The 24,903-nt window shown below is 39.0% G+C and overlaps 2 protein-coding genes across 3 annotated transcripts; one reads left to right on the top strand and one right to left on the bottom strand.

Annotated features, from left to right (window-relative positions):
• The first annotated feature begins 2,480 nt into the window (after positions 1–2,480).
• fgf2 (fibroblast growth factor 2) lies at positions 2,481–16,665 on the top strand. Of its 2 annotated transcripts, none has more exons than XM_032527408.1 (3): positions 2,481–3,118; positions 6,255–6,358; positions 15,505–16,665. In XM_032527408.1, exons 1-3 carry the CDS (start codon positions 2,941–2,943, stop codon positions 15,523–15,525), a joined length of 303 nt encoding a protein of 100 aa, XP_032383299.1. In that variant the 5' UTR covers positions 2,481–2,940; the 3' UTR covers positions 15,526–16,665. The 2 variants fall into 2 exon arrangements, with proteins under 2 accessions (XP_032383299.1, XP_032383298.1); XM_032527407.1 differs by lacking the exon at positions 15,505–16,665 and adding an exon at positions 11,638–15,218 and having other exon boundaries at positions 2,498–3,118.
• On the bottom strand, positions 10,867–24,903 carry nudt6 (nudix (nucleoside diphosphate linked moiety X)-type motif 6). Its single transcript, XM_032527384.1, has 5 exons — positions 24,171–24,903; positions 22,280–22,483; positions 19,042–19,097; positions 13,861–13,915; positions 10,867–13,488 (listed from the first exon to the last, which is right to left on the bottom strand). Exons 1-5 carry the CDS (start codon positions 24,424–24,426, stop codon positions 13,106–13,108), a joined length of 954 nt encoding a protein of 317 aa, XP_032383275.1. The 5' UTR covers positions 24,427–24,903; the 3' UTR covers positions 10,867–13,105.

Below are 24,903 nucleotides of genomic sequence, written 5' to 3'. Positions count from 1 at the left end.
GAAATAAAAACGTTACAAAGGTTTTACGGTGGAGCCGTAACAACCTTGACTTAGGCATCACTCAGCTGTGGTGTGGCCATATGCGGTGGGGTATGACATTACATAAACAACATTGAGGAGGAAATTAAAATGGGTGACACATTAGAGTTCAGGCTGAGGTCACGCTTATCTGCACCGTGCTTCATCTGCAAAGAGAAAACCCTGGACAAACATGTAAAGTGTAGAGTTGGGTGAGATGATTCAATTTTATTTCATAATTACTAACTGAAAGCATGGAATGTTGAATACATTTTGGGCAAAGTCACCATATTTAAAAGAAAGATCTTAAAACTGATTTGGAAAAAAACTGAATAATGAAGGGACGAAGTAACTGAAGGCATCTGGAGTTTTGCTTTTGGGGTTCGATTCACTGCGTGTCCATGTGATATTAAACCCGTTTTGCATATTGAGATATTTGATTTGATGTTTTATCATAATTTTACAACACTACAATTGTTAATTAAGGTTTTACTGCACCAGTACTCACAGTTAGCTTCTGTTAGAAAATAAAGCCATTAGTTGGGGAATAGGAGCCATACTGATGTGTCACTGGAACTGCAGGCAAACCATGAATCTTGTTGGATTTTCTTCAGACAGTGCCACTTATTACATGTTGTAGACCAATATTAGAAAAAGTAAACTATTTATTCATTCATTTATTTATTTATTTATCTCAAACAATCAACAGTGTTGCAACACAAAAGAAAAATGTTAAAACCATAAATAAAACACAACCTATCAGAAAATAACAAAAAGTTATATAAAAAGGGTTAGTTTAAGAAGGAGCAGGCAGAAGCAAATAACTTATTTGGTCCTGCACCTTATTTCACCAAATCATCAAGTAAATAGATATGCAAATACAGCATACAATCTTTCAGGTCTGACGATAACTAACAATAGCAATACCGTTGAATTACTATTCCATTCCTGTGTTTAGGTCTACTTGTATTGGTCAACCTTTGATTTCTTTAATCAATTTTTGAACTGAATGATATTAGATTGGCTCTGCATAATGTCATTGTTCAGTCTATTCAATAAGGTCACTATGCTATAAAAACTGGTCTAGTTATGGCAACCATGTAGTTAAATGTGAATTAATCTTCAGTGTCAGTCTATAATGGTGTGGGTTGCCTTTTCTGGCGTTGGTTTCATCCCTTTTTGTCTGTCAATTTAAAGGCAGTAATCAATGTTCATGATGATTTAGTTTGATCTTCTGTTTCACAGTATTGCTTCACTGTGTAGTGCAACACTTGGAGCATTTACATGTGGTTCAACAGACCCCCATTTCACAGGTATGCATCCCCTCATTTTCCTTACATTGTCCTAAATATTGGATCTTATACTGCGTTTCTGACTACAGCCTTGGACTTAACACACTGTACAAAACAAAGATTATCAGTAATTTGTAAATGATATATGATATGATTGAAATTGGGAGTAAAAAAATCTTTAATCATTAGCATTTCCTTCAGAATTTTACTTTTATCGGGGTGAAAAGAGCTCTTAAGGAGCATTTAGATCAGGGGAGACTGAAATCACAGAGGCCAATAACACTGATTAAATTTTTTAGGCATACTTGTGTTTAATGTGATGGGTTATTATTAGTCAAACCCTACTTAAAAAGGCCTTGACAAACATTTAAATCAATAAGCTATTTTTTGTTACAGGATTATTCTTGCATATGTACTGTACAAGTGTAAAAGGGACTCAGTAATCAAATACTGGGCACAATTCCCTTGCAATGAGAAATAGGACTTTGCCCAAAATAGAATATGTGCGTTCATTATGTGCATCACTCTGCATAAATATTGAATAAAGTGCTTTGTCTTTTTGAAGTCTTCTCAATTGATATAATCCCAGAAAGGATGTCCAAAACCATAAGAACTCTTTCTATGTTTGGACATTTTGACCACAAGTCTTATAACTATGCAAGTCGGCCTGAGTCACTCGCAAGGCCTGGCTGGATGTCAAATGTTTCACTGACCAGTTTGGGGGGGGGATCACCAACGTGATGTCAACCAAGAGCACAGCTGACTTTCTACTGGTCCAGCACGAGTTTCAGATGTGGTTACTTTTACCCAGAAGCCCAGACCACTGTGTGCTTTTTTGGCAAATGGATGGCTCTTAAAATCAAAAAGAAACAAATCCTGCACAGATCTCATCACGGATCCTCCACTCTTACTTCACATGGTTGTTTTTCACCTATGACTAGCACTGAGTGATTCGCTTAAAAGCAGACTGTGCTGGTTATTTGTTTACATCTCTTTTCTTGCTCCTGAACAGGCTGGATGAATGAAAACAGTGGTTCTGTTCACATGCTTGCTGCTGCTCGGGGCGCTCTGAAGGGCACGTCCCCCTCCTTGCCCTCCTCTCCTTTCTCAACTTCTGCTGGGTTGGCTGGTTTAATCTGTGAGCATTAGTGGGCGTGTGTGTGTTGGTGCTCCTAGGGCGCATGCGAACTGAGGCCCAAAGGGGAAAGCCTTCCACACAGATCTAAGCCAGCTGCCTTGATTTAAACACTTCATTGCAAAAAGAGTGGAAGCAAGGGATCCCCCCCCTACCAGTGTGCTGAAAGTACACTGGCAAAGCAGCTGCCCGCTCTGAAAACAACAGAAGAGCAGCTACGAATGCTACATTGAGACGTCTGCTGTTAGGTAGAAGCATTTTGGGACTCCTTCTGCCTCAGATACTCAGGACTCAAAGGGCACTTGGTGCCCTGAGAGTGGGTGTTCAAGCGCCCTGACCTCTGGGGTTAAACAGGATCGGTTTGTGTGAAGCTCTGTGGAGGAGGGGAGGAGGGAACAGGCAACAGTTAGTGGGAGGTGGGAGGCCACTGTGGGGCTCCTGCACTGCTTAAGAAGGAGACTAGGCAGTCACCGGGAAGCGGGGAAAGAGAAGGATATGGCCACGGGAGAAATCACCACACTTCCCTCCACACCTGAAGACGGCGGCAGCGGCGGCTTTACTCCTGGGGGCTTCAAGGATCCCAAAAGGCTGTACTGTAAAAACGGGGGCTTCTTCTTGAGGATAAAGTCTGACGGGAGTGTGGATGGAATCCGGGAGAAGAACGACCCCAACAGTAAGTACTTCCAGTCCCCTTCTTCTTTGCTTTGCCAGGCAACACAAAGCTTCTTTATGTCCTTTTTTAATTTGCAACAGGGAAGTAGGAGTGAAGCCAAAACATCATGGAGGATCGATGTGAATTTTCCAGCTTACTGAGGTTTATTCTCCACTTGTAAACACCACCATGTGTGTAGGCCTAATTCTGCAAAGTTTAATAACTCTAGATCAAGATAAGGACACCTCAAATTTTCTTAATCGGTGGGAACTTTGATGGCTTGTGCATGGTGTTTTGAGTAAATGTAGATCCCCGTGCTGAGTCACAGCCAATCAAACTGCTTACTGTGTGATATACGTCACACCAAATAGTGTGGCAGGGTTTGAGGTCAGTAAACTAATAAACACTATTATGTTTAAAATTATACTATTACCACAAAATAAAATAAAATGTGCTCTGTACCACCAAGCCAATCAATATTAGAAAGTGAGAGAAGTTTTAGGTCTTTCTAATGTACTTTAAGCTAGTAACTATTAAAGTGGAAACATTATTGGCCTGCACTTACGCCTCGGTTTCGCTATCACTAATTACTTTTGAGTGTGTGTCCTAAGTTGCATCAGTTAATGGAAGGAGAGGAGGTGAGGAGGGGGGGCATGAAAAAAATGTGTGTTTCCCGAGGTAAACACGATTGGGAAGTGTATTGCCCAAGATGCAGTGTGACATTTCTAGCAGGTGTACCCAATCAAATGCCTGGTGTGGAACCAGTTCAAGGAGAGAGGAGCTATTTTTAGGAAACATTTATAACCTTTAATTACATTCAGTAAGACTTATTTGCTTACAAAAAAAACTTACCCCTGTTATTCTGGGTGTCAGAGAGTCATTACCATGGCTTCAGAAAGGAATATATTTGCAATGAGTCATACAACAGGAATAAGTATTAATCATTTATCTTTTTACAAGAATGGTTTCTTACAGTTAATGTAATCTAAGCTGTGCTTCATCAATGGTCCTTTTGTTAAGGCTGTGATTGACCTGCCAACTAAAAACATACCTGCCAATGTTAAAAATGTTAGTGAGGAGTAATGTTACCCAATATATCCAAGGATCCTCAAGTGGGATTTTTGTGCTAATATACTGTAGATGCAGTGGTGGAAGACGTATTCAAATCCTTAAGTATAAGTACTAAAACTACACTGTAAAATAAGTAAAAGCCCTGCATTGAAAATGTTACTTACATATCCTCACTTGAAGTATTAAAAGTAAAGGTAAAAAATCTTCACATTTTAGAAACTGTAAACGATCAAAACAGTTCTGTCAATCAACTAATTGTTTAATTGGCTAAACATTTTAGTAAATGTAGGCCTGTATATTGTTGGGTAGTTTCATTTATAATAAAACATTGTTATTTATAAATTACATGTATTTTGTGTGCAAAAATCTAAATTTGGAAAGTATCTTATGCTGTCAGATTAATGTAGTGGAGTAAAAAGTACAGTATTTCCCTCTGAAATGTAGTGGATTAGAAGTAAAGAGTGGCACAAAAAGACTCAAATAAAGTACCAAATAAAGTTTGTACTTAAGTATAGTATTTGAGTAAATGTACATAGTTACACTACACCACTATGTAGATGTGACTTTTCGCCACCACAATGGTGTTCTTTGCAACACACTTCCTATCCCAAAGCGTACACATACACATCAGCACAAATGGTTGGCCTTACATCACTCACCCCGGGACTCTTACAGATACGACCACACTGTAGAAAGACGAGCCCAGTTGAAGGAAGGTTTTCCTGTAATCACAATAGCTGGGACATAATATTCCCAGTAAACACACAACAGCACACTCAGACAAATTATACATTTGTTTCAGGGAAGAACACCTCTTTGATCTGTGACACGAATCATCCAGGCAGCATGCTTAACTGTAGACAGATGCGTCCATCTGACGTCTTAATGTGGATTCATTCTAAACAGATCCCCTAATTTACCTCATGGCGCCCCTGCTTCCATTTTGGTGGTTTGGCTTCATGCAAAGTATGCTATTTTGGCAAGCAGCGTTGCTTCTTAAAAAAAAAAAAAAAACAGAAAAAAAAGTTGGAAAGGATTTTGATACGTCTGTGAGGAGGCTGTCACACAGCCAACAGGTACTGTGTGCTCAGTGTACAGTCTACACTGTGATGCTACTGTTCAGTGGCTGACATGAGTTAGCTTAATGTTGCCATTGATGTCAATGGTGTTGTATTTATTTACTGCAGGAATATGGGAGGAAACGTAAAAGTGGTGGTGTTTATGTAACATAAAATCCCAGAATCCGCAGAATAGTAAACAAATAGAAAACAATTAAAAAACAAATTGAATGATCTTTAAGCTCCTTTCAAGCCACATTCATTTTTTAACATTAGATTTCTAACCAGCTCTGCAGCTTTATTGAGCTCTAAAGGCTCTTTTGGCTCATTGTTTTGATTTTACAGCACATTTACTGTTTGTTCACTCTCAAAGCTCTCATCCGTGTTGTTGTTCCTTACACATTCACCTTAACAACTTTATAAGTCTGTGTATGTATATCGCGTGGCAATGTAGTACCTGTCAATTTGCTTTTGTTGCAATCCCCCCTTAAATTGATTAATGCAGCTTCAAGTATTAATATACATGAAAATGTTTGCTATGTTTCCTCTTGAACAACAATTTCCCCTTTCAGTTTTGTGCTGTCAAGTTAATCATAGATCTTCCCTCCAAAATTCAACTAGTTTGCTGACAACATTGAATGTCCTGTGGCAAAAAACGTAGTAAGCACCGGCTGTCTTTTAGACCATGACTGTCTCACTTGTTTACAGCTGTAGTAAAATATCTTTACTGTGATTTGTTTCTGGCTCTGCTGTGTCCAGGGGTTGTGTTGGATCATTTATAACAGGAGTTTACACAGAGTTAAGTGAGGGTGCCATTGATGCAACCATAAACCATTAAAGAGATTACTATGTTCTTGTGATTTAGTGTATAAATCTGAGACCTAGGATGTTTATGCCCTCTTTATTCTTTTATAAAACAGGTGTATTAAACACACCACTTAATCTTTTTCCTTTGACTAAACATTCCACAAGTAAACTAGTAATGTTTTGTTCATTTTGTCCCAAAAAACATTTGTCTTATTCCTCAGTAAAGCTTCAACTCCAGGCAACTTCAGTGGGGGAGGTGGTCATCAAAGGAGTCTGTGCTAATCGCTATCTGGCCATGAACAGAGATGGCCGACTGTTTGGAGCGGTGAGTGAGCTGGATCATGTTTCTGTTAAAAAAAGAGTTGCATTGTTTCTGTTCTGTACAGAGTTTAGAGATTACTGTGAATGCAGTCCTTTCAAATCACCAAACAGCATTTTGCGATGGGTTCACAAAACCGTGCTTTTCACAAATCTCTATTAAACCTGGTGTTGTCTTCCCATAGACCAACATTTAGTTTTGCTGGGTCAAAATTTTAAGACACTTTTGTCACTTTTCCCAAAGTTCTTTGTTGATTTTTTGGGACACTTTTGTTGTTGTTTTGACCAAGTTTTGAAGCTTTCTCTTTTCTTTTTTGACGTTTTCTAACTTTTCCTGAAGTTCCTCACTTTTTACAATGTCTTGTGTTGATTATTTCTGCGTTCTTTTGAACGTTTTTATTGTTTTTTCCCTTCATTTCTGTCACTTTTTTCAGTGTTTTATTTTCTTAAAATGCTATGAAATTAAATAAACCACCCAAATTCAATAAAAATAGGGAACTGATCAGTTATTTAACTTGTGAGGAGCGTTGTATGGAACCATCCACATGTTTTTTTTTTTTTACAATTTGGTTGAAGGAAACCCAAATTTCCCAACCCAAACAGCTACAGTAAATGTCTTCTGCCTCTGTCACAAGCAGCATTTAGCTGCATTCTGCTGTATTTTTTAAACCAAATATTTATTAGCCACCCGACAAGAAGCGCTCCCTCGCAGGGAAATTATTAGGTTGGCACACATTTGTCATAGTCAGCACTGAGAATATGAAAGGGTTTTAAACAACATTACATTATGTACTGTTGTAGAAGTATGGGATTCAGAGAGATGTTCCTCTCCTGTTTGCTTTGGCCAGAATTTGAGTCCAACTCAGGCATCGCTCCCAATCCAATCAGTTTGATCATTTGTCTTTCCATTCTCTAGTCTTGTCCTCAGCATTAATGCTGCCTTTGCCAACAAAATCGTGACATGAGGTAGCCAAATCAAGGTATTTGGTCAAAAATATCATGATATTTGATTTTCAGCATATTGCCCAGCCCCACTATATTCCCATTCCCACTTTAGAAAGGAGAGATCAGTTGGAAATGATAATGAAAATATGCCACTATGATAATAAATATATTATGTATACACTAGCTGTATGTTTTTTATTAGACTCCATTATTGTGTACAGTAACATCTTTGTAAAAGTCAAGCCCATGAAAATTGGATATACCAGAATTTCTCCAAAAGTCTCGTTGTTGCTGGTTGAGGAAAGCAAGTTTTGCAAGCTCCACGGGCAACCTGACTATCAGGGTGATGGTCTAAGAGAGACGAAAGACAGACACACAAAGACATTTAAGGAACCTGCATCCAACAATTAATTAGTTCGTAAAACATGGAAAGTCAGTTCATGCACAGACATGCTGACATTTGAGAGCGTGGAAAAACAGAAATCACGGAGAGGCTTGACGTTTTGTAATGAAGATATGAAGGGGCTGTGCTGGACAATGAGAACATTAAAGTAAACAGCAATTTGCGTTGAAAAGATATAGTGGAGGAATGGCATCCTGAGCAGAGAATGATGACGTCCCACTCCCTCTGGGTATGTTTTAATCTGAGCTTCTTTATTTATTATTATGATAGGCGGTCTGGACGTATGAGCATGTGAGTGCATGTTAGTGCACGTGAGTGCCCTGTGCATCAGTCTCAGATGCTGAGGGCCCTGATAAAGCATCAGTATTTTTCATAGTTGGGGAAGGGTCTGTGAGAGCTGTGCGGAGGCAATCCCAGATCACTTTCTTAGTATTTTGAGTTCATCACTTCTTAAGAAACGCTTGAAAATCCATGCTTTTTGGTCTAAACATCATACCCAAATTAGAATTGTTACAGCTCCCATACACTTTGGCCCTCTGGGGTGTGCCTGATATCATTGGAAAGGTAACACTTTTAAGTTTCTGTTCAAGGTGATTCTAGGCCTTACTGATACAGAGTTAAAGAGGCTAGAAAGAAAGGTTTTTATAGAGAATACAGTGACACCCACATCAAGCATGTAGAAGCCTCAGGATGCAATTCAAAAGTCCGGAAATGAAAAACGGTTTAGCTTTTTTCCGTTGAAATTTGGCCAGAAACGTCAAGATTGTGAGGTGAATAGCTTGTTTTGGATAAAATGGCTTGGATATTCTATTTCCTTGGACTGTTGGCAATCTTTCATCGCTGTAAATAAAGGCACAAGGAAAAAGGTATGCATGCACACTCGACTCTAGGCACTAGCAGCACAGTATATTTCTGTATTTCTTTATTTTCTTTAACTTTATTACAGTTGTTTAACTGCTATAAATCATCTTATGCTTTGAGAATGGGCTTAATTGATTCATGAGATGCTAAGTTTTCAATTGTGCTGCATGAGCGTATATTTTGAAGATTTAATGCTTTAAAGTTATAAAAATGTTTATGAGTTGAGTAGACAGCAACGCCACAGTGACGGCAGTGTCCAGTCCACGGTACGGTGCACGTTAAGAGGCAGGAAGAGACAGGAATTCGTTTGTAAAAGAATAAAGGTTAAAGAATTGAACTTCTTTTTTGTACAGGTATTGTCTTTCTATCCTGCAGTAGAACATCTGACATTTTTTTATTTATTTTATTATTTAAAAGTTTTTATAAACTGACAGATGTCTGACTGAACAGCAGATAAACTGGTTTTATAATGTCCTTTGTTGTTCAGTGATCACATTTCACATCAGCAATAGAAAAATCCAAAAACATAGTCAAAGTTAGGTTAAGAAACTTAACTTTAGTCTTTTGTATTTTCTATCATTACAGAACGTACTGTTAAATGACAAGGATTTCCTGAATGCTCATTAAAAGTAGCCAACACCAATTTGGCACCACTGTCGGTCTGCTTCCACAAAGTTGTTGCTTTCAGCGGCGGTGGAAGTGTGAAGTGTCGGTGACTGATGTGGTTCGGTGGTTGTGAAGGCCTGTCCACAGTCCATGTAATTGGCAAAAAGCATTTCCTCCCATTTCCTTCCTAATGAGAAGCTACAGCTGCTGCCACCCAAGGCGTTGCTCTATGTTCTCCTCTTACTAATAACATCATTTAAAACACAAACACAAACCCACAAGATACAATGCTGTTAAGTTTTTGAACCCATGCTAAAGCTGGAGTTGAAAAAGAGTAATACAAAAAATCATCTTTTGGAAATTGATCTTAATGCCTTATTTAAAAAAATAAAAAAATAAAAAATAAAAAAAAAGAGGACAAATCAAAACTTTTTCTTTGAATAAATAATGCATCATAAATACATTTTCTTAAAAATACAGGGGGGAATAACTACACACACCTCTATGTTACATTTCCATAGAGGCAGGCTGATTGTTATTATTAAAGGCCAGTTATTTTATGGAGTTAGGATACATCCTGATAGAGGTCCCTTGGCCTTTAGAATTAAAATAGTGTGACATCATCACATACTCTTCCTCTTCCTCTTTTTAGTCAACTTTAGCATGAGTTCATAAACTTCTGAGCACCACTGTATTAACTCTCCTCTGATGTGGTGTGTGTGGTGTGAATTCTTTCCCTCTAATTTAGCACCTTGACTGGTCTGGTCTTGAACACGATTTACCTAGAAGCAGAAGTCATCTGTTATGTAATAGATCTTTGCTAATATAATTTACTTATATTGGCCACTACTGACAACTTAGTTGATACAGACATTTGTTCTGCTGACTTATATTCATATTAAATGCACCTTAAACCTTTAAAGCTCTGCGTGACTTATTGATATTAATGAGCGTCTGTTACATTCAAGCCGTTGCTTGATATATATTTTCAGAAGATTGTGCCGTCCGATGACTTTTGCGCACAGAAACTCAAGTGAAGATATTACCTCTTCTGAAAAGTCCATGTTTTTTTTAATCCTTTGTGTTTTCCTTGTCTAGTAGCAACTGCGTGGAGGAGGGGTGGGGGTGGTGCGTGATCACAGAAGGCTTGTATCATGTGGAAGCGCCAACAGTGTTGTCATTACTAAGAATTCGTCATGGGGGCGACTGTAGCTTTAACAAAATAACATTCCTAAATATATATATATATATAAAAAAGAAATTCTTGAACCTTAGATAACTGAATTTAAATTTTTATTTTAATGAAAGACTGGATATAACAATTAATGAAGCTTCTTAGTCCTAGATATGTTTAGGCTTGTACTAGCTTTGGTGACCAATGGTTTAGTGGTCTTCCAATCACAAATAAAACCCATCGCTACTGCTTTTGCATAATGAATTGCAAATCCCTGCAAAAGCCTTGGGTGGTTGTTGCATTTGAAAGAAAATGTCCTCTGACCAATAGCTCCATGGCTGTGCGGTCACGGTCAAGTAATAACAGAAACTAAAACAAAAGCCTCTTGTTGGACAGGGTAGAGGTTAACGCCCAGCGAGACAGCAACATTTTGGCCAGACGTTCAGTAATTAATGTTTTCTTCAGGCTTTCTACAAAGGACCATGTTAAACTTAGGGATAGTGTGAGCACTAAAAGCTAAAATGCATTTAATTAGTTTGTATTGTATAGTGATCTTCATCTTTGGCTGTTTTTAAACCTTGTCATTTGTAAACCTTTCAAATCCACGTTTGTTCAAGACATCTGAATTTGTTTAGTTAATGGATTTGTTCTGTTTGTAAACATTTCTTCTTTTTCATATTTAAGATTTCAGCCTGATAACCTCCATGTTTAATCAGGATGCAAGGAAACTGAACTAAAACAAACACTTGACTGGATCTGTAATAAAGTCCCTGGTCAGGCATGGTTTCCTAAAAAAAATGTTTAAGTGTGACACATTGAGCAGAAATTATTCTAATCCAGCGGTCTTCAAAAAAATAAAAGGTGGCATTTATCTCTGGTTGTTTTAAGTGGTCATGTCAGCATTACACATTTGCTCCCTTTCCAACAACATATATTACATTCAATTAAATATCATCCAAATAAAATAACATTTGATGAAATGCCACTACAGAAATTATTTTCAGTGCATACACAGAGAACATTATTAGCCGTTTGGACAGAAACAATAACATTTATATAAATCGTACAGACAGAATGACCTAACTTCAGTTTCCATTTGTTGAAATATGAAACACTACTTCAGCTATTTAAGTGTATTAGGATAGGATGGTGTCCCAGTAGTTCTTTGTCCTGTAAGAAAAAGGGCTGAATATGTAAACCTTTCTCTCCTATTTCAATCCCCTGACCCACCTGCAGTTCCTCACTAAACCGCAGATTCAATGAAATGTATGTGATCCCTCTGTGTCTTTCTCTCCAGAGACGAGCAACAGATGAATGCTACTTCTTAGAACGGCTTGAGAGCAACAACTACAACACCTACCGCTCCAGGAAGTACCCACACATGTACGTGGCACTGAAGAGGACTGGGCAGTACAAGTCTGGAAGCAAAACTGGACCGGGTCAAAAGGCCATTCTTTTTCTTCCAATGTCTGCCAAGTACTAATCTGTGATCTGATTGAGAAATACTAACGTATTAGTGACAGCAATGAAGAAGATGTGACGGCAATGAAGACCAAGTGCTCCATCATCATTGCCCAAAAATAGCTGTGATGCTTTTTCGACTGGTTCATCCTGAACATGTTACACATCTTATTCAGCTTTTACTTTCAAACAATGCCACACATTCACACCTGGCTGCTTCCCAGTAAAACCAGGCTTTTACTGTGGACCAGCCAACTGCTACGCTATACTGCAGCTGGTGGGAAGGTGCCTTGCTCAAGTGCACCTCTAAAGTACGGCAGTGTTCATTTTACTTACACAGATCTTCCTCTCCAGCTGAGGGATTTAAAGCAGCAACCTTTTGATAAGAAGTCGGCTTCTTACCATTTCAACTTCTTACTGGGTAAACTGCCGCAAGATGTAGAGCATAAAGAGGAATATTCAGTTAAAACATGTCTCCTACATAACAAGGGCTAAGAAAATGCACCTAAGTCTTAACTTGATAAAAGAGAATTGTACTAAGTAACTGTATTTAAGAATTTTGTGCTAGAAAAGAGTTTGACAAAATAAAAAATGAAAAACTAAGCACACTAAACACATTCAAAACAAAACCCAAGTCCTAAATATAGTTTATTCTAATTATTTTACATTACTCACTATCTTTACATGATAAATGGATACAGTACAGGTTTCCTGAGGGTGCCATTGTTTTTGATAAAACTGTGTTCCCCATAGCATGGCACTGGAGCATAATTTGTACAGTTATTAAAACCAGATAATTGTTCCAAATCATGTTTAGTTCAATAAGGGAAAAGCAGTTATCTTGAACAAAAAGATGATTTTTTACTTGTTTTGACCTACTACTACTGGCCACTTATGTTGAATTCTGCCAGTGTATGTTCAGCTACTACTGGTGGTCAGCTTGTTAACACTATCTAAAGTAATCCTAGTTAAAAATACAGCAGAATTTAAAAATTAAATCAGCTGCTGGCAGTCACGGTCGCCCAACAGATATGGACTTCCAACATGGCCACCAAAAAGTGTTAAATACACTGTGTAAAACTCTTCAGTCCTGCAGGCACCGCAGTGGCATATCATTTTAAATAACCATAACATGAATCTTGTTATAGTTCACAGCCTATTGCGCCACATTTCTTCAAAGGTAACAGCTGGTGTGAAAAAAACACACTGCAAACATAATTCCAGTTCTAAATACACTTTAAATATGACCTTGTGTCAAAATAGCAAACCATGATATGCTTGGTTGATGAATGCTTGTTGGCTTGCTAGGATTTTAGTGTTGGGGGAAGCTGCCTGTGATACAGCTGGTAAAACCTCCCTGAGTAGACGGCGGGAAGCTCCTCCATGCTGAGGTCCACCTTGTTGAAGCCGTGCTCCAGGCCGTGAAGCAGAAGCCTGGCTATGCGAGACGTGATGGGCGTGGTGTCCTCGGTCCTGGCCAGCTCGGCGAGGTCCAGCCACTCGCAGCGCAGACACTCCTGAGTACAGAAGTTAATGTCGTAGGTGAGAGGGCCGAGTCGGCAGATGATGTACATGTCCGACATGCCGAAGGCGCCTGGGTGGTTGTGCTGCTGCCGGATGCTGAGCAGAGATCTAAACTCAGCGTGAACGCCGGTTTCCTCAAAGACTTCACGAACGGCAGTGACACCTGAGAAAATTCATTAAAATATGAATAAATGTATGTGGAGGCATTTTCAAGATCCTGATAGAAAAAAAGGAATTTATGGTTGTTTTCCCTTGTCAGACTGATGTTTAGATGTGGGGAAAAGGGAAAACACATATATTTTTTGTAAAGACATATTTGACGCTGCTTTAGGGTTGGGTCATGTACGTACATAATAATATTAAAGCTGCTTTTAAAATGTTAAAAGGTGAATTTGGAGATATAATTCTTTGCTTATATATTATGTGCCTTATTTTGTACAGTTCAAATGAATGTATATGTATCGTCTTTCAGCGTAACACTAAATTGAAGGATTTAGCTAGATGTACTGTATTCTTTTTTGGCTCTGACACTCACCAATATTTTCTCCTAGGTCAGACAAGCCACCGGGAAACTTCCAAGCATTCTTTGTCTGAAATACAAAGTTCAAATTTGACATCAATTGTGATAGATGGCACTGCTGTAACTGTATCTGAGAGTTATATCAACATGACAAGAAATAGCCATTTTAGTTTCGTTTTGAGTCATAACATCTTCCAGTGTTGGCCAGTTTAAAGACACTTATTTCTTTACTTTAAAGTGCCCATATTATGTAAAAATCCCTTTTTCTGGGATTTGGGGTGTTAGTTTGTGACTCTGGTGCTTCCACGCGCATACAAACTTGGAAAAAAAACATCCATGCTGTTTTGAGTGAGATACGGTTTCTGACTGTCCTCTGCCTTCAGTCTCCGGGTCAGCTGTCTACGGCTTTCTACGTCACTAGCCGAGACGAGGTGGCTAACCGTAGCATGCTAGCTCGTTCTGAATGGCAAAACACTGCGAAAACAGACACTAGTTCACCATAATCTACAAAAGAACTGCTTACAAGTCCATGCTCTGCAGGTATCCCACGCAAAGTTGCAAGTGCGCCCTTGTCTAGAAGAAGTCTCCCAGTTAATCCTGTCTTGGACTGACTAAAGTTGGAAAAACAGTAGCTAGCTGATGTCATTATCTAGCTACTGCGCATGTATGACTCCCAACAAAGATAGTATAGAAGTGAGATGTCTCACTCTGTAGCTAAAACAGAGACCCAAACAGGATCTGCAGCAATGTGCAGTACAACAAAAATATGGTGTTTTTTGAAAATGAAACCATCTAAACTTATTCTTGTACAACTTCAAAATACAATTATGAACCTGAAAATGAGCATAATATGGGCACTTTAATTTATTGGCACAGCCATACGGTATTTTCTTTTGTTTTAAGTAAATCACAACAAGTAGTAAATTATGGCTTCAAAGGATCATCTTATGTATCTGAATTAATAATTATACAGGCAGAGAGATGTTTAATGCTCTAATCTATCTGAGCATCTGTTCATTGTGTGTTTTATATTTAGTGCCTCACTCTGGAGACTTTTACATTTGATGCGGTGAAGTGTGTCTTCCAAAACTCTTTCACCACTTATTGATATTTAATGACAGTATGCTGCTGGTTAAATTATGATGTCAGTGTTGTATATATATTTTTGTAGTTACTTAAAGAATTTAGTATGCAGTGCTTTCTCTTCACAAACTACTATCTATCTTAGATTGTGTTTGTTGCAAAGTCTCTTTGTGAGGAACACTAATGCACTACCGCATATATTTTCATGTATTGTCAACAGAATGCTATATTTTTGGAACGGTTTCTAAAATGGGCTGGTGAGAAAGAAATAAAGAGATGTTTGTGCAACTTTAATCTGTGTGGTTTTTCAGAGTAAAATGTCTCGAACCCCACACGATCTGTTGGAGCTGGGAAAATAATAATAGCAAAAAGATTGGCGAAAGGATGCCAAAGATAACTTAGGCAAACTGTGCATGCTAAATCTGCTGGGAAATGATTGGGCGATGGTTAAATGAAATGAAACACCCATTACATCATTCTGCTCTCCGATGGATGAAATTACCTCGAATCCATTGGGGATCTGTTAGTTGTCTTTTGTACTGATGTGAGAGTGATAATGTCCTGGTTTCTTTTCAGGAAGTTCGTAACCCCTCGTGAGCTTTGGACTGGCTCGGTATGCCTGATATTTTCTACTGCCAAGGGCCAGACTGTTACAAAGTCCATTTCCAGTAAACAGACTGATGGGAAGGAGGAGGAGGAGGAGGAGGAGGAGGAGGAGAAGGAGAGGAAGAGATAAAACATTTCCTACACTTCCAGGCCACTAACTGTTTCCCTCTGGACAAAATCCTTCATGATACATTATTCAGTATGCTCTTAAGATTCCCGGCTGGCTGGGACACATGTTGTCAGTTACTATGGTAAATTATAATATGAATTGTGTCCCCATGTGTCCCTTTTCAGAGTGTTCCTGGTGGAACGTCTGAGAGACTGACGAGAGATAAAGACTACAACTTAGGAGGATTGTTGCACATTATCTGACAAATACAATGCCATGGAAAGATTTAAATTCTTTAAATTGATACACTTCTATATTGTGTATATATTTTGGGGGAAAGAAATGACTGATAAAAATGCCAATGTCCAATATTGTCAGATGTCTTCAGTTAGATTTGATTTTGCAATGTTCTGACTTGACTCCAATACAATGCAGTCTCAGAGCCAGATTTCTATAAACCTAGAAGGAAGAAACCAAACCTTTTAGAATGAGAAAATGTTATAATGTCACGAGTCAAGATTCCTTTGTCATTTTTATGCGCAACATAAACACAAAATTGTGTTCACACATCCACTAGTCAATAAATTAGCCAGTGCAAGACAGAAAACTTAAAAAAAAAGTCAAATCGAAGCTCTATTAATATATTAATCTATCTAAGTCTGGTCCAACAACTGAGTAGGGACACATAATTGATGTTGTGATAAATCATGGTACTGGTTCTTGCGGCACATTATTGAAGCTCGAGCATAATCATATTACTTTCTGTTATTGTTATTGAGTCAGAGATTATTGATTGGCTTTTGTGCAGACATCTAAAGGAGACTCAGCCTTTTGCCAGTTTATGGCTCTTTGACAACGAATGATGGCACACATGTTCACGTTGTTATATTAAACACGCTCAGACTCTGCTCTCTGGTACACAGTGTTGCAACTAGGGATGGATTTTATTATGCATGAAGCTTTAGATTTTGTTTTGTTCATGAAATGCCAAAAAACTAAATCCCATCACAATATACCAGAGCCCAAATCAATTCGTCTTCATTTTAAGGGTTTTGCTCAATCAACAGTCAGCAATCCAGTTAACAGTGATGTAAAACAGAAGCTATATAAGAGGCTCTGAGCAGAAAATACTTGGTATTTTGTCACGTAAAGAATTAATTAAACCTACATTTTTTGTGTGTATTTTTTGTCTATTGATTAATTAAAAATTGACATTGTTTTACACTATTATTTTCATCTTCGGTTACACAGATATTGGGATGTTTACATGATCTTCTTGAAATTATGTATTGCCTGTGTGGTGAAACTAGCAGGAACTATTGCTATGGGAACATTTTGTGATGGTATCATATTGCGAGGTAACCCCAGGTTTCAAACCCCTGTGACCCACTGCTGTGTGTTGGGCTAGGGGACAGTTCAAATCTTAACAAGCTTTTCATTTCAGTCTTTACATGTGCTGTAGGTAGGATTGCAAAGATCCAGGACTAAGCCAAAACCATTGACAACTTGTCAATCCCTCCACCCTCTCCTCTAAAGCCCCAAACGGTCTCCTAAGCCCCTCCCCCCACAAGTGAGATTGAATGTGTACATTAGCAGTGATCAAAATGGAGCATCTGAACAAGGAGCTGTAGATTTTTGCAAATCACACTACAGGCTGTAGGTGGTGCCAGAGGAGCCGGAATCTTTTTTAAAAAAAAATTGTTATTACCTGCTTCATGTAGTTCTACTTGAACATAGGGTCAGTTTCAGCAAATATGACAGAAAGTTAGTTTTTAGTTTTAACGCTTACCTTCTGCACCTTTAATGGTGGCATGTTGTTAAGGCTTCAGTTACGTCATTTCCCCTGTGCATAAGATCTACTTTGGACTGGTGGATCTTACTTTACATGGTTACGCACAATTCCAGGACTTTCTGACGTTTGATGCTTCAAATTCGGTCACATTACAAAATATAATGTTTGTATTAAGGACAAAGGCTGCTGCCTTTACCAGGACATGTTTGGTCATTTCTACTTTCTTGGTTACAAAATGCACACTTTGTGTGAAAGGGTCTTACCTTCATGCTCATGCCTCATTGATGCTGGTATATCTTAAAATAAAAAATACCTTGGCCAACTGAGAATACAAACAAATGTTTGTAGAGAAGTTTTTTTTTTTTTTTTTTAATTAACCTCAAAACAACTTGAGCACTACAGCAGGGCTCTGTGAGTGACACAGAGACACACTCACACAGCTGTTTGAGTGCACTACGCTCATGAACACATCGTGTTTGCTTAAGGTCAACTAATGTGCGTAGCTATGTTAAGTGTTAGAGGAGCTGAAGGGGATTTCAACCCACGGTTTGATCAACAGAGGTAACATACAACTTGCATTTTAAATAAACAAAACTAATCAGTAGACATCTTTTGCTGCTTCATTGGCTCATTTTTTCACTGTGAGTAGAAGGATCGGTGTCCAACGAATGATGTTTTTCCATTACATGGTACCTGCTCGACTTGCCTTGACCGCGGTGCCCCGTCCTCCTTTTTCCAATGCAGATTACTACCGCAGAGCGTGGCTGGTCGTCAAGCGACACCGCAGGAAACTGCCGTGACATAACGCGACACAGAACGTGGAAAGTGGGTTGTTGTTGATTCTCAGCATGCGGCTGTTGCCACAACCAGAAGTCAAATTTTGTTTCAAAAGAAGCTGGAGGTAGCAAAAAAACCACCGCTGGCTAAACTATTAAAAAATGGCGGGATTGTTCAGGACACCCCCGTCTGTCGCTAGCGATGAAGACGCAGTGATTAGTGACAATTCTCTCCGACCAATCAGTGGTCTGTAGGATTTCACGTCACCTTCTGGTATCGCCTCGGCTCACTTGGAACCTCGACGGAGGTGATACTAAATACCAGAGACCAAAGACCTGTTAGCAGGTACCAGGGACTTTTTTCATACTGGAAAACAAAAAAAGCCAAGTAGAGTCAAGGCGAGTTGAGGAGGTACCACGCAATGGAAAAACGCCAATATAGCTTTTCGGCTCAAACGGGCGAGATCCGGTGAACTAGCTGCCAAAAATCCTTTTTAACAAGACAAAATATGTCAATTTCTTTTTTAGGTAAAAAATTTGCCATGCTGTTAACTTTAGTGTCTATAATCACAACTGTTTGCTCATAGTTAGCTTTTTCATATGCTGCATTCCTGATTGGAAATAACAATAACCAAAAATCGTCCTTTTTCTATATTTGTATCAGTTTGCTGAAGGAAGGTAGCAAGTCTGTTAGCACTACTCATCGCTACAGCAAACACAAGCATATTCTTATTTAAAAAAAAATTGTTTCTTAATTTAGTTCAATTAATATGGTCTATATTGCAATAATTTAAGAGACATTTGTAACAATAAAGAAACATACTGTATACCTTGTTTCTGTCTTGGACCACAAGAACCTTTCCGTTGGATTCATCAACAACTGCCCCTGGACAAAACAAGCAAACAACCAATCAGACATTCATTTTAAATATTGTGCGAGCACCTATGTCCCTAGGTTTCTATGCTGGTCCACATGTTGCAGTGAAGTGGTTACCAGAGTAGCAGCAGTAGTAGAACAATTTAAGAGAAACCTGGTGAAAGCCTGGTTCAAAGTTAATTATTAGATTGGACACAACATAAAACCTGCTCCACTATGTTTACCAGCTAGTCGCTAGATGTCTCGGTCTGTCGTGCAGGGCAGGTGGCGTGCGTTGGGATATCAGAGCTGTTTGGGGGTTAATATAAAATAAAACTCTTTGCTTTCTCGACTCTGAAGTCGAGTTTGAGTTACTCAGCTGTACTTGTGAGTGATCTGGACATCCCATTTCATCACATTTTTCTCTCCTGTTTGAGCAGCTTTTTTCCCCGGCAGGTAGTGACTAAGAGAGGCAGCTGTGTGCCGCCGCTGACAGTTCCGGAGGAGGAGGGGGGGAACGGGCCACTCTCTTTTCCGGTTGCTCCGTCTGACCGACTGGGACGGGGCTCCTTAAATGAATGTCACAGATGTGTAAAGAGGGATGGGTCGTCTTAAAGGCCTAACTTGGACTTCCAAGTGGAAACTGAGGTCATAGCCGATCCCTGAGCCATTTGGCGCTGCACAGGAGGAGGCCTGGCTGCTGCTAAGGGAGGCTATCATTATGTAGCCTTCAGTGTAGGAAACTCAATGCTCATGAGGAGCAGGGGAGAAAGAAAGAAGAAACGGAATTGGAAGTATGAGACAAAAAGCCCAGAAGCAATCATCACGGGGGAACTGTGGATTCCGTAGTAAACAATTGTTAATCATGTGAGGTGACAGTTGGCTTTAACCCACAACATTTTTTAATTTAATCAATTATTATTATTTAATATTTCACATAGGCTTCTTCTACTACTTCTCATTTTTTACAGTAAATATACGTTCACAGTAACATCTTCTGTGTACTACGAGGTTGCAAACAGGTCAGATGTCGAAATCTGATTGAGAGTCACTCTAGATCAGAGCATGTTCTCAACACTTGAGCTGAATTTCATTCCAGAAGACAAACTAGACGAGTGTTGTGATGTCCAGGGCCTTGATTTTGTTCCAGTGCAAAATTGTATTTGTTAAGGATTAAAGCTGTTCTAGCTATCACCAGACCAAGCCGAGCTTAATGGATTTGAGACTGAGCATTAGTTGGGGGAGTCTGCTCTGTATTTTCTCTGCAAAAGAGGCGTGATAGGGTCCCCTGCTGGAGCTGCTCCCCCCCGCGACCCGATACAGGTGACATTGAAAAGATTGAACACTGTCCAAAATACATTTAAAAAAGGTTTCAGTGAGTCACACAGTGATGAGGGGATGTAGAACAGTCTCTGTGTCCAATGTGTTACTTGGTTACTTGTATTACTGCCTCTATACTCCTCACGTTCCTTAACTTCTAAGTACTGTGAATTAAAGGAAAATTCCTTTTTTTTAACAACCTGAATCATACTTACTCTCATAGGCTTGGTGTAAATAAGTTAGCGTAATGACCCTTGCCTTTGTAGAGAAGGTTCAGACAGAATGTTCCTCTGCTTCATATTGGACAGTATATATATACATATACTATATATATATATATATGACTTATTGTTTTGCTGGACACCTTAGTTGCACTAACCATGTTATATCCCACATCCCACTTTAAACGTAGCAGCAGCACAAGATTGAATCCTGAGTTTATTGGGCTAATGCTTAATTCTCAGTGCGTAACAGTTGGTCAGTTTGACCTCAAAATACATTTTGTCGGACAGTTTAAAAGCCTTCTGGGGCTCATATTTCCTTTGCCTCGCTGCACACCGTTGTAAATCTGTTTTTAACAGAGCCCTTGTGTCCACTGCCTCTAAATGATTGAGTGCCATTTTAAGCTCACTTATAGGTGTGGTGGCCACAACTACAACAAGTTGTGAAACATCAGAAATGGTTGCAGCAGTAGTAGTAGTAGTAGTAGTAGTAGTTGTATTAGTAACAGGCGTGAAGTTTAAAACTTTAGGACATCAGACACCAGTGGAAACACTCATTCATTTGAAGACTTCTCTCTTATCAATGCAATGCCACGACTGTGCATTATGTGTAGTTGTTCTCTTGTTTTTATCAAAATAAAAAGCAAATAAGTAGCAGATCACTAAACAGCCGCATATTTTAAATTCCTAACCTCTGTTTCATCAATTTTTTTTACAGAGCAATCTGGCAACAAAAAAGGGTATTTCTGGACTCCTTGAATACTGAAGCATGCTCTGGACATGTTCTGACATGCTTTATGTGCATCCACTCTTAAAAGTTGTACACAACATGCTGCCCTCTGCTGGACAATCAGAGACTTAGCACCCTTCAGGTCTGCAACTCCTCCCTTCGTTGCTCCTCTTCACCACATTCCCAGTCCTGAAGAGAATTTCCATTTACGCAAGGGAAATGGGCCAAAGTTATGAAAACAACCTTGTATCCTTTAAAAGCCAAAACAGGGAAGTTGCTAAATACTGTACTTCAAATCGTGTATAGTAATAACCAAGGGTGTAACAGGTAGGAACACACGCACGCGCACACACACGCGCACACACACACACACACACACACACACACACACACACACACACACACACACACACACACACACACACACACACACACACACACACACACACACACACACACACACACACACACACACACACACAAACTAGGGTTTCTGGGGGTTCTCTGCCAGAAAAAAGTTTTAGATTTGAATACCATTTTCTGCATTTCTAAGGAGGAAAATTATACAACATCCAGGGTATGTTAGGTTGACAATTGTCATGATAGTGCTAAACTATGTACCAGAAAAAAATCGCAGAGACTATCGTTAAAATAATATTAAACAAATTGGAAAAAGGGACCCCAGTCGCAATTCCACCCTAGGTAATAACTACAAGCAACCATGAATGTTTGCATGCGTTTATGAACATATAAGTCAATCCTCAATTACAACTACATTGGTGTGTAAAGATATTCCTAACTCAAGTCAGTCAAATTCTTTTTTCCAGTGCTTTCAGCTGCATCTTATGGTCTCCATCAGAGCCATGGCAACTGTGCAAAGACCGTTTGTTGATGAAGACAGTGAGATGCGGTTAAAAGCAGGTAAGATTACAAATCTCTACCTGCTACTCCAATTTGGTGAGTTGCAAACCCCGGCAGTCTGCTTTCCCCTTCCCCCAACCAGAGGGCCAACACAGCGTGGTCGTGTTTGGCGTGATGGAAGGTGAAGCCGTGAGTGGAGGCAGCGGCAGCACATCGACTCAGTGAGATAGGTACCCGAAGCCACACTGCAACTTTCCCCTCCGTTTTCCACTGGGCCAAAGAAACTGTGGAGCAAGTCAAGAGTTCACAAGGATACACAATCTTTAAAAGATGTATTATTAATGATATTGGTGCTTTTAAAATAAAGAATAAACTGCAGAAAGAGGCAAGACATATAAAAAGATTGTTATTGACACCTCTTATCTGATTATGGAGGCAAATGAAAAGCTTTAAAGAAGCTGATAATCAGCAGAGACAATTCAGAGGAAGTAGCCTGAAGGGTAAGGTAGACGAGCTTTTCAAAGAGGAAGGTTGCCAGAATGATGTAGTGTTGAACCTTTTAGCCAAGGAAATCTATACAGAAAATCAACCTACAACAGTTTGGTTACTTAACTATTGGTTTAAGGCATTTACCAAAAAAAAAGGCCAGGCATTTTGCTAAATCCAGCTGCTAATGTAATATTTTCTCTCTGTTTCATTTCATCCTAACTTAAAAAAAAAAAAAAAAAAAAAACCTTCATTGGACAAAACAAACAATTTGAAGCATTGCCTTGGACTCATGTGCTTTGTGAAAACTATTTTCATTTTTATTTTTTTTATTACTGAAAAATAACTGATTCGTCCAAAATCTTGACAGACTACTCAATAATACAGAAAGAAAATACATAAGAAAACCTCTCACTTTAATGTACCATATAGCTTTTTGAAATACACGGTTGTCTAATTTTCCTGCATGGCGTGGGTGGCTCCCTGCTTTACCTTTGCTGGTAAAATGAGATTAATGCATTCAACTCTTATAACACTGCAATATGTTTCTTGTCCCGCCTATGCGCCACCTGTCTATACTTGAATATCACATTGCAATTTTCTGCTTTTTTCCATTTCTGGTTGGACGCAAACTCCATTTCATTGTCTTCGTACTTCTGCGCAATGACCAAAAAGTTGAATCTAATCTAACCTAAAAAACAAACAAACACCCAAACCCCTGAACACAATATTTCCTCACATACTGCCATGGCCCTAAAGTCATTACAGAAAGTAATGTGTATGTAAATAGAGGTCTACATAGACCAACAACTATCCAGAGTGTATTTATTATGCAAAGTGTCAAACATTCACTTACAGATGCACTGGACATGAACCCTGAAACCTGGTTTAAATATAAAGGGGAAATTGTTTTTGCATTTAGCACGTGGAATCTCAAACCTTTTGTAGATACGATGGGAAATCCAGCAAGCAATATTTCTATGCTTTCACGCGCCTGCACCTCCAGTGCATGTGTAGGCTAACCAATGGCTTCAGCCTTCTTTACTGTAGGAAGCCCACTGTTCCAGTTTGTGGTCAAAGGTTGAGGCAGATTTGAGAGTTGATGAGAAGATGTGCCCTGTGCATTGTTTGTCTCCACAGATCATTTTAAGTCTCATACACAGCATAAACAGTATACAGTGGAGTAATCATGATCTACTGCACTATTCACTTTTGCACACAGTCTACCATAGTATCTTACCATACCATGGCCATTGCATTTCTGTGAGTGAATTTTTATTCTTATGTATGTGTGCTATCCTTATGTATGTGTGATATTCTTATGTATGTGTGATATTCTTATGTATGTGTGATGTATGTGTGTATATGTGTTTGTTGTGTTATAGTTGTATTGCTACTGGATGCCTAAAATTTCCTTCGGGATGAATAATGTGTGTGTGTGTGTGTGTGTGTGTGTGTATATATATCTACTTTAGGACAACCAACCTTGAAGCAATATGCTGAATGAGCTTTCGCTGATGTCCGTGGGTAAACCGATGTCCGCCAGGTTCACTGTCACTCCGCCGAACCGGTCTACTTTGCCTGTCAAAGCCCCGGTCCCCTCCACTCCGTGTAGTTGGGAACGAGTTACAGTGCACGAGAACGCACGGACAGCTGAGCGTAAAGGACAAGGTGTTCTGCTACAAAACCTTCCTGTTACCACCGACGGTAAAAGCTTTAAAGCAAAGCCACACGCAGCCATGTTGTTGCTAACATACACAACCGTTAAAAAGGTTTCAGCAATCTTTTAACCGGCATGTGTGCTTACGGTGCAGTACAGTTACGTATACGTCCGCGTTGGAAGTTGCATAAATACCGTAATGCACTGATAAAATGCCTCCAGGAGTAGCTAGCTAGCTAACCATAAAGCGGTATGGTCTTGTGGTACTTGCTAGCTATGCCAAACAGCATTCCCATATCTGAAAACTCAGCTAGTCAATACCATTGACTGTATATAATTAACTATTATTATTAATATTAACAGTTTATGGTAAATACGCAAACCGTAATTTGTCAGTATTAAACGTTAGTTATGAAATAATCACAAAGTTATGATGTTAAATTAATTATGATAAACCGGTTAAAATATACATTTAGCCCATAGACTGTAAACAATTAATTTAGCCTAACGTTAGTCATCTGTGGCTCGCTGGGGCACTTTCTACATGTCAAACGCTAA

Source organism: Etheostoma spectabile, chromosome 10 (assembly GCF_008692095.1).
Source record: "Etheostoma spectabile isolate EspeVRDwgs_2016 chromosome 10, UIUC_Espe_1.0, whole genome shotgun sequence".
Classification (NCBI taxonomy): domain Eukaryota; kingdom Metazoa; phylum Chordata; class Actinopteri; order Perciformes; family Percidae; genus Etheostoma; species Etheostoma spectabile.
Note: the sequence above shows the minus strand (reverse complement) of the source record. Positions and strands in the feature narration are given on the sequence as shown.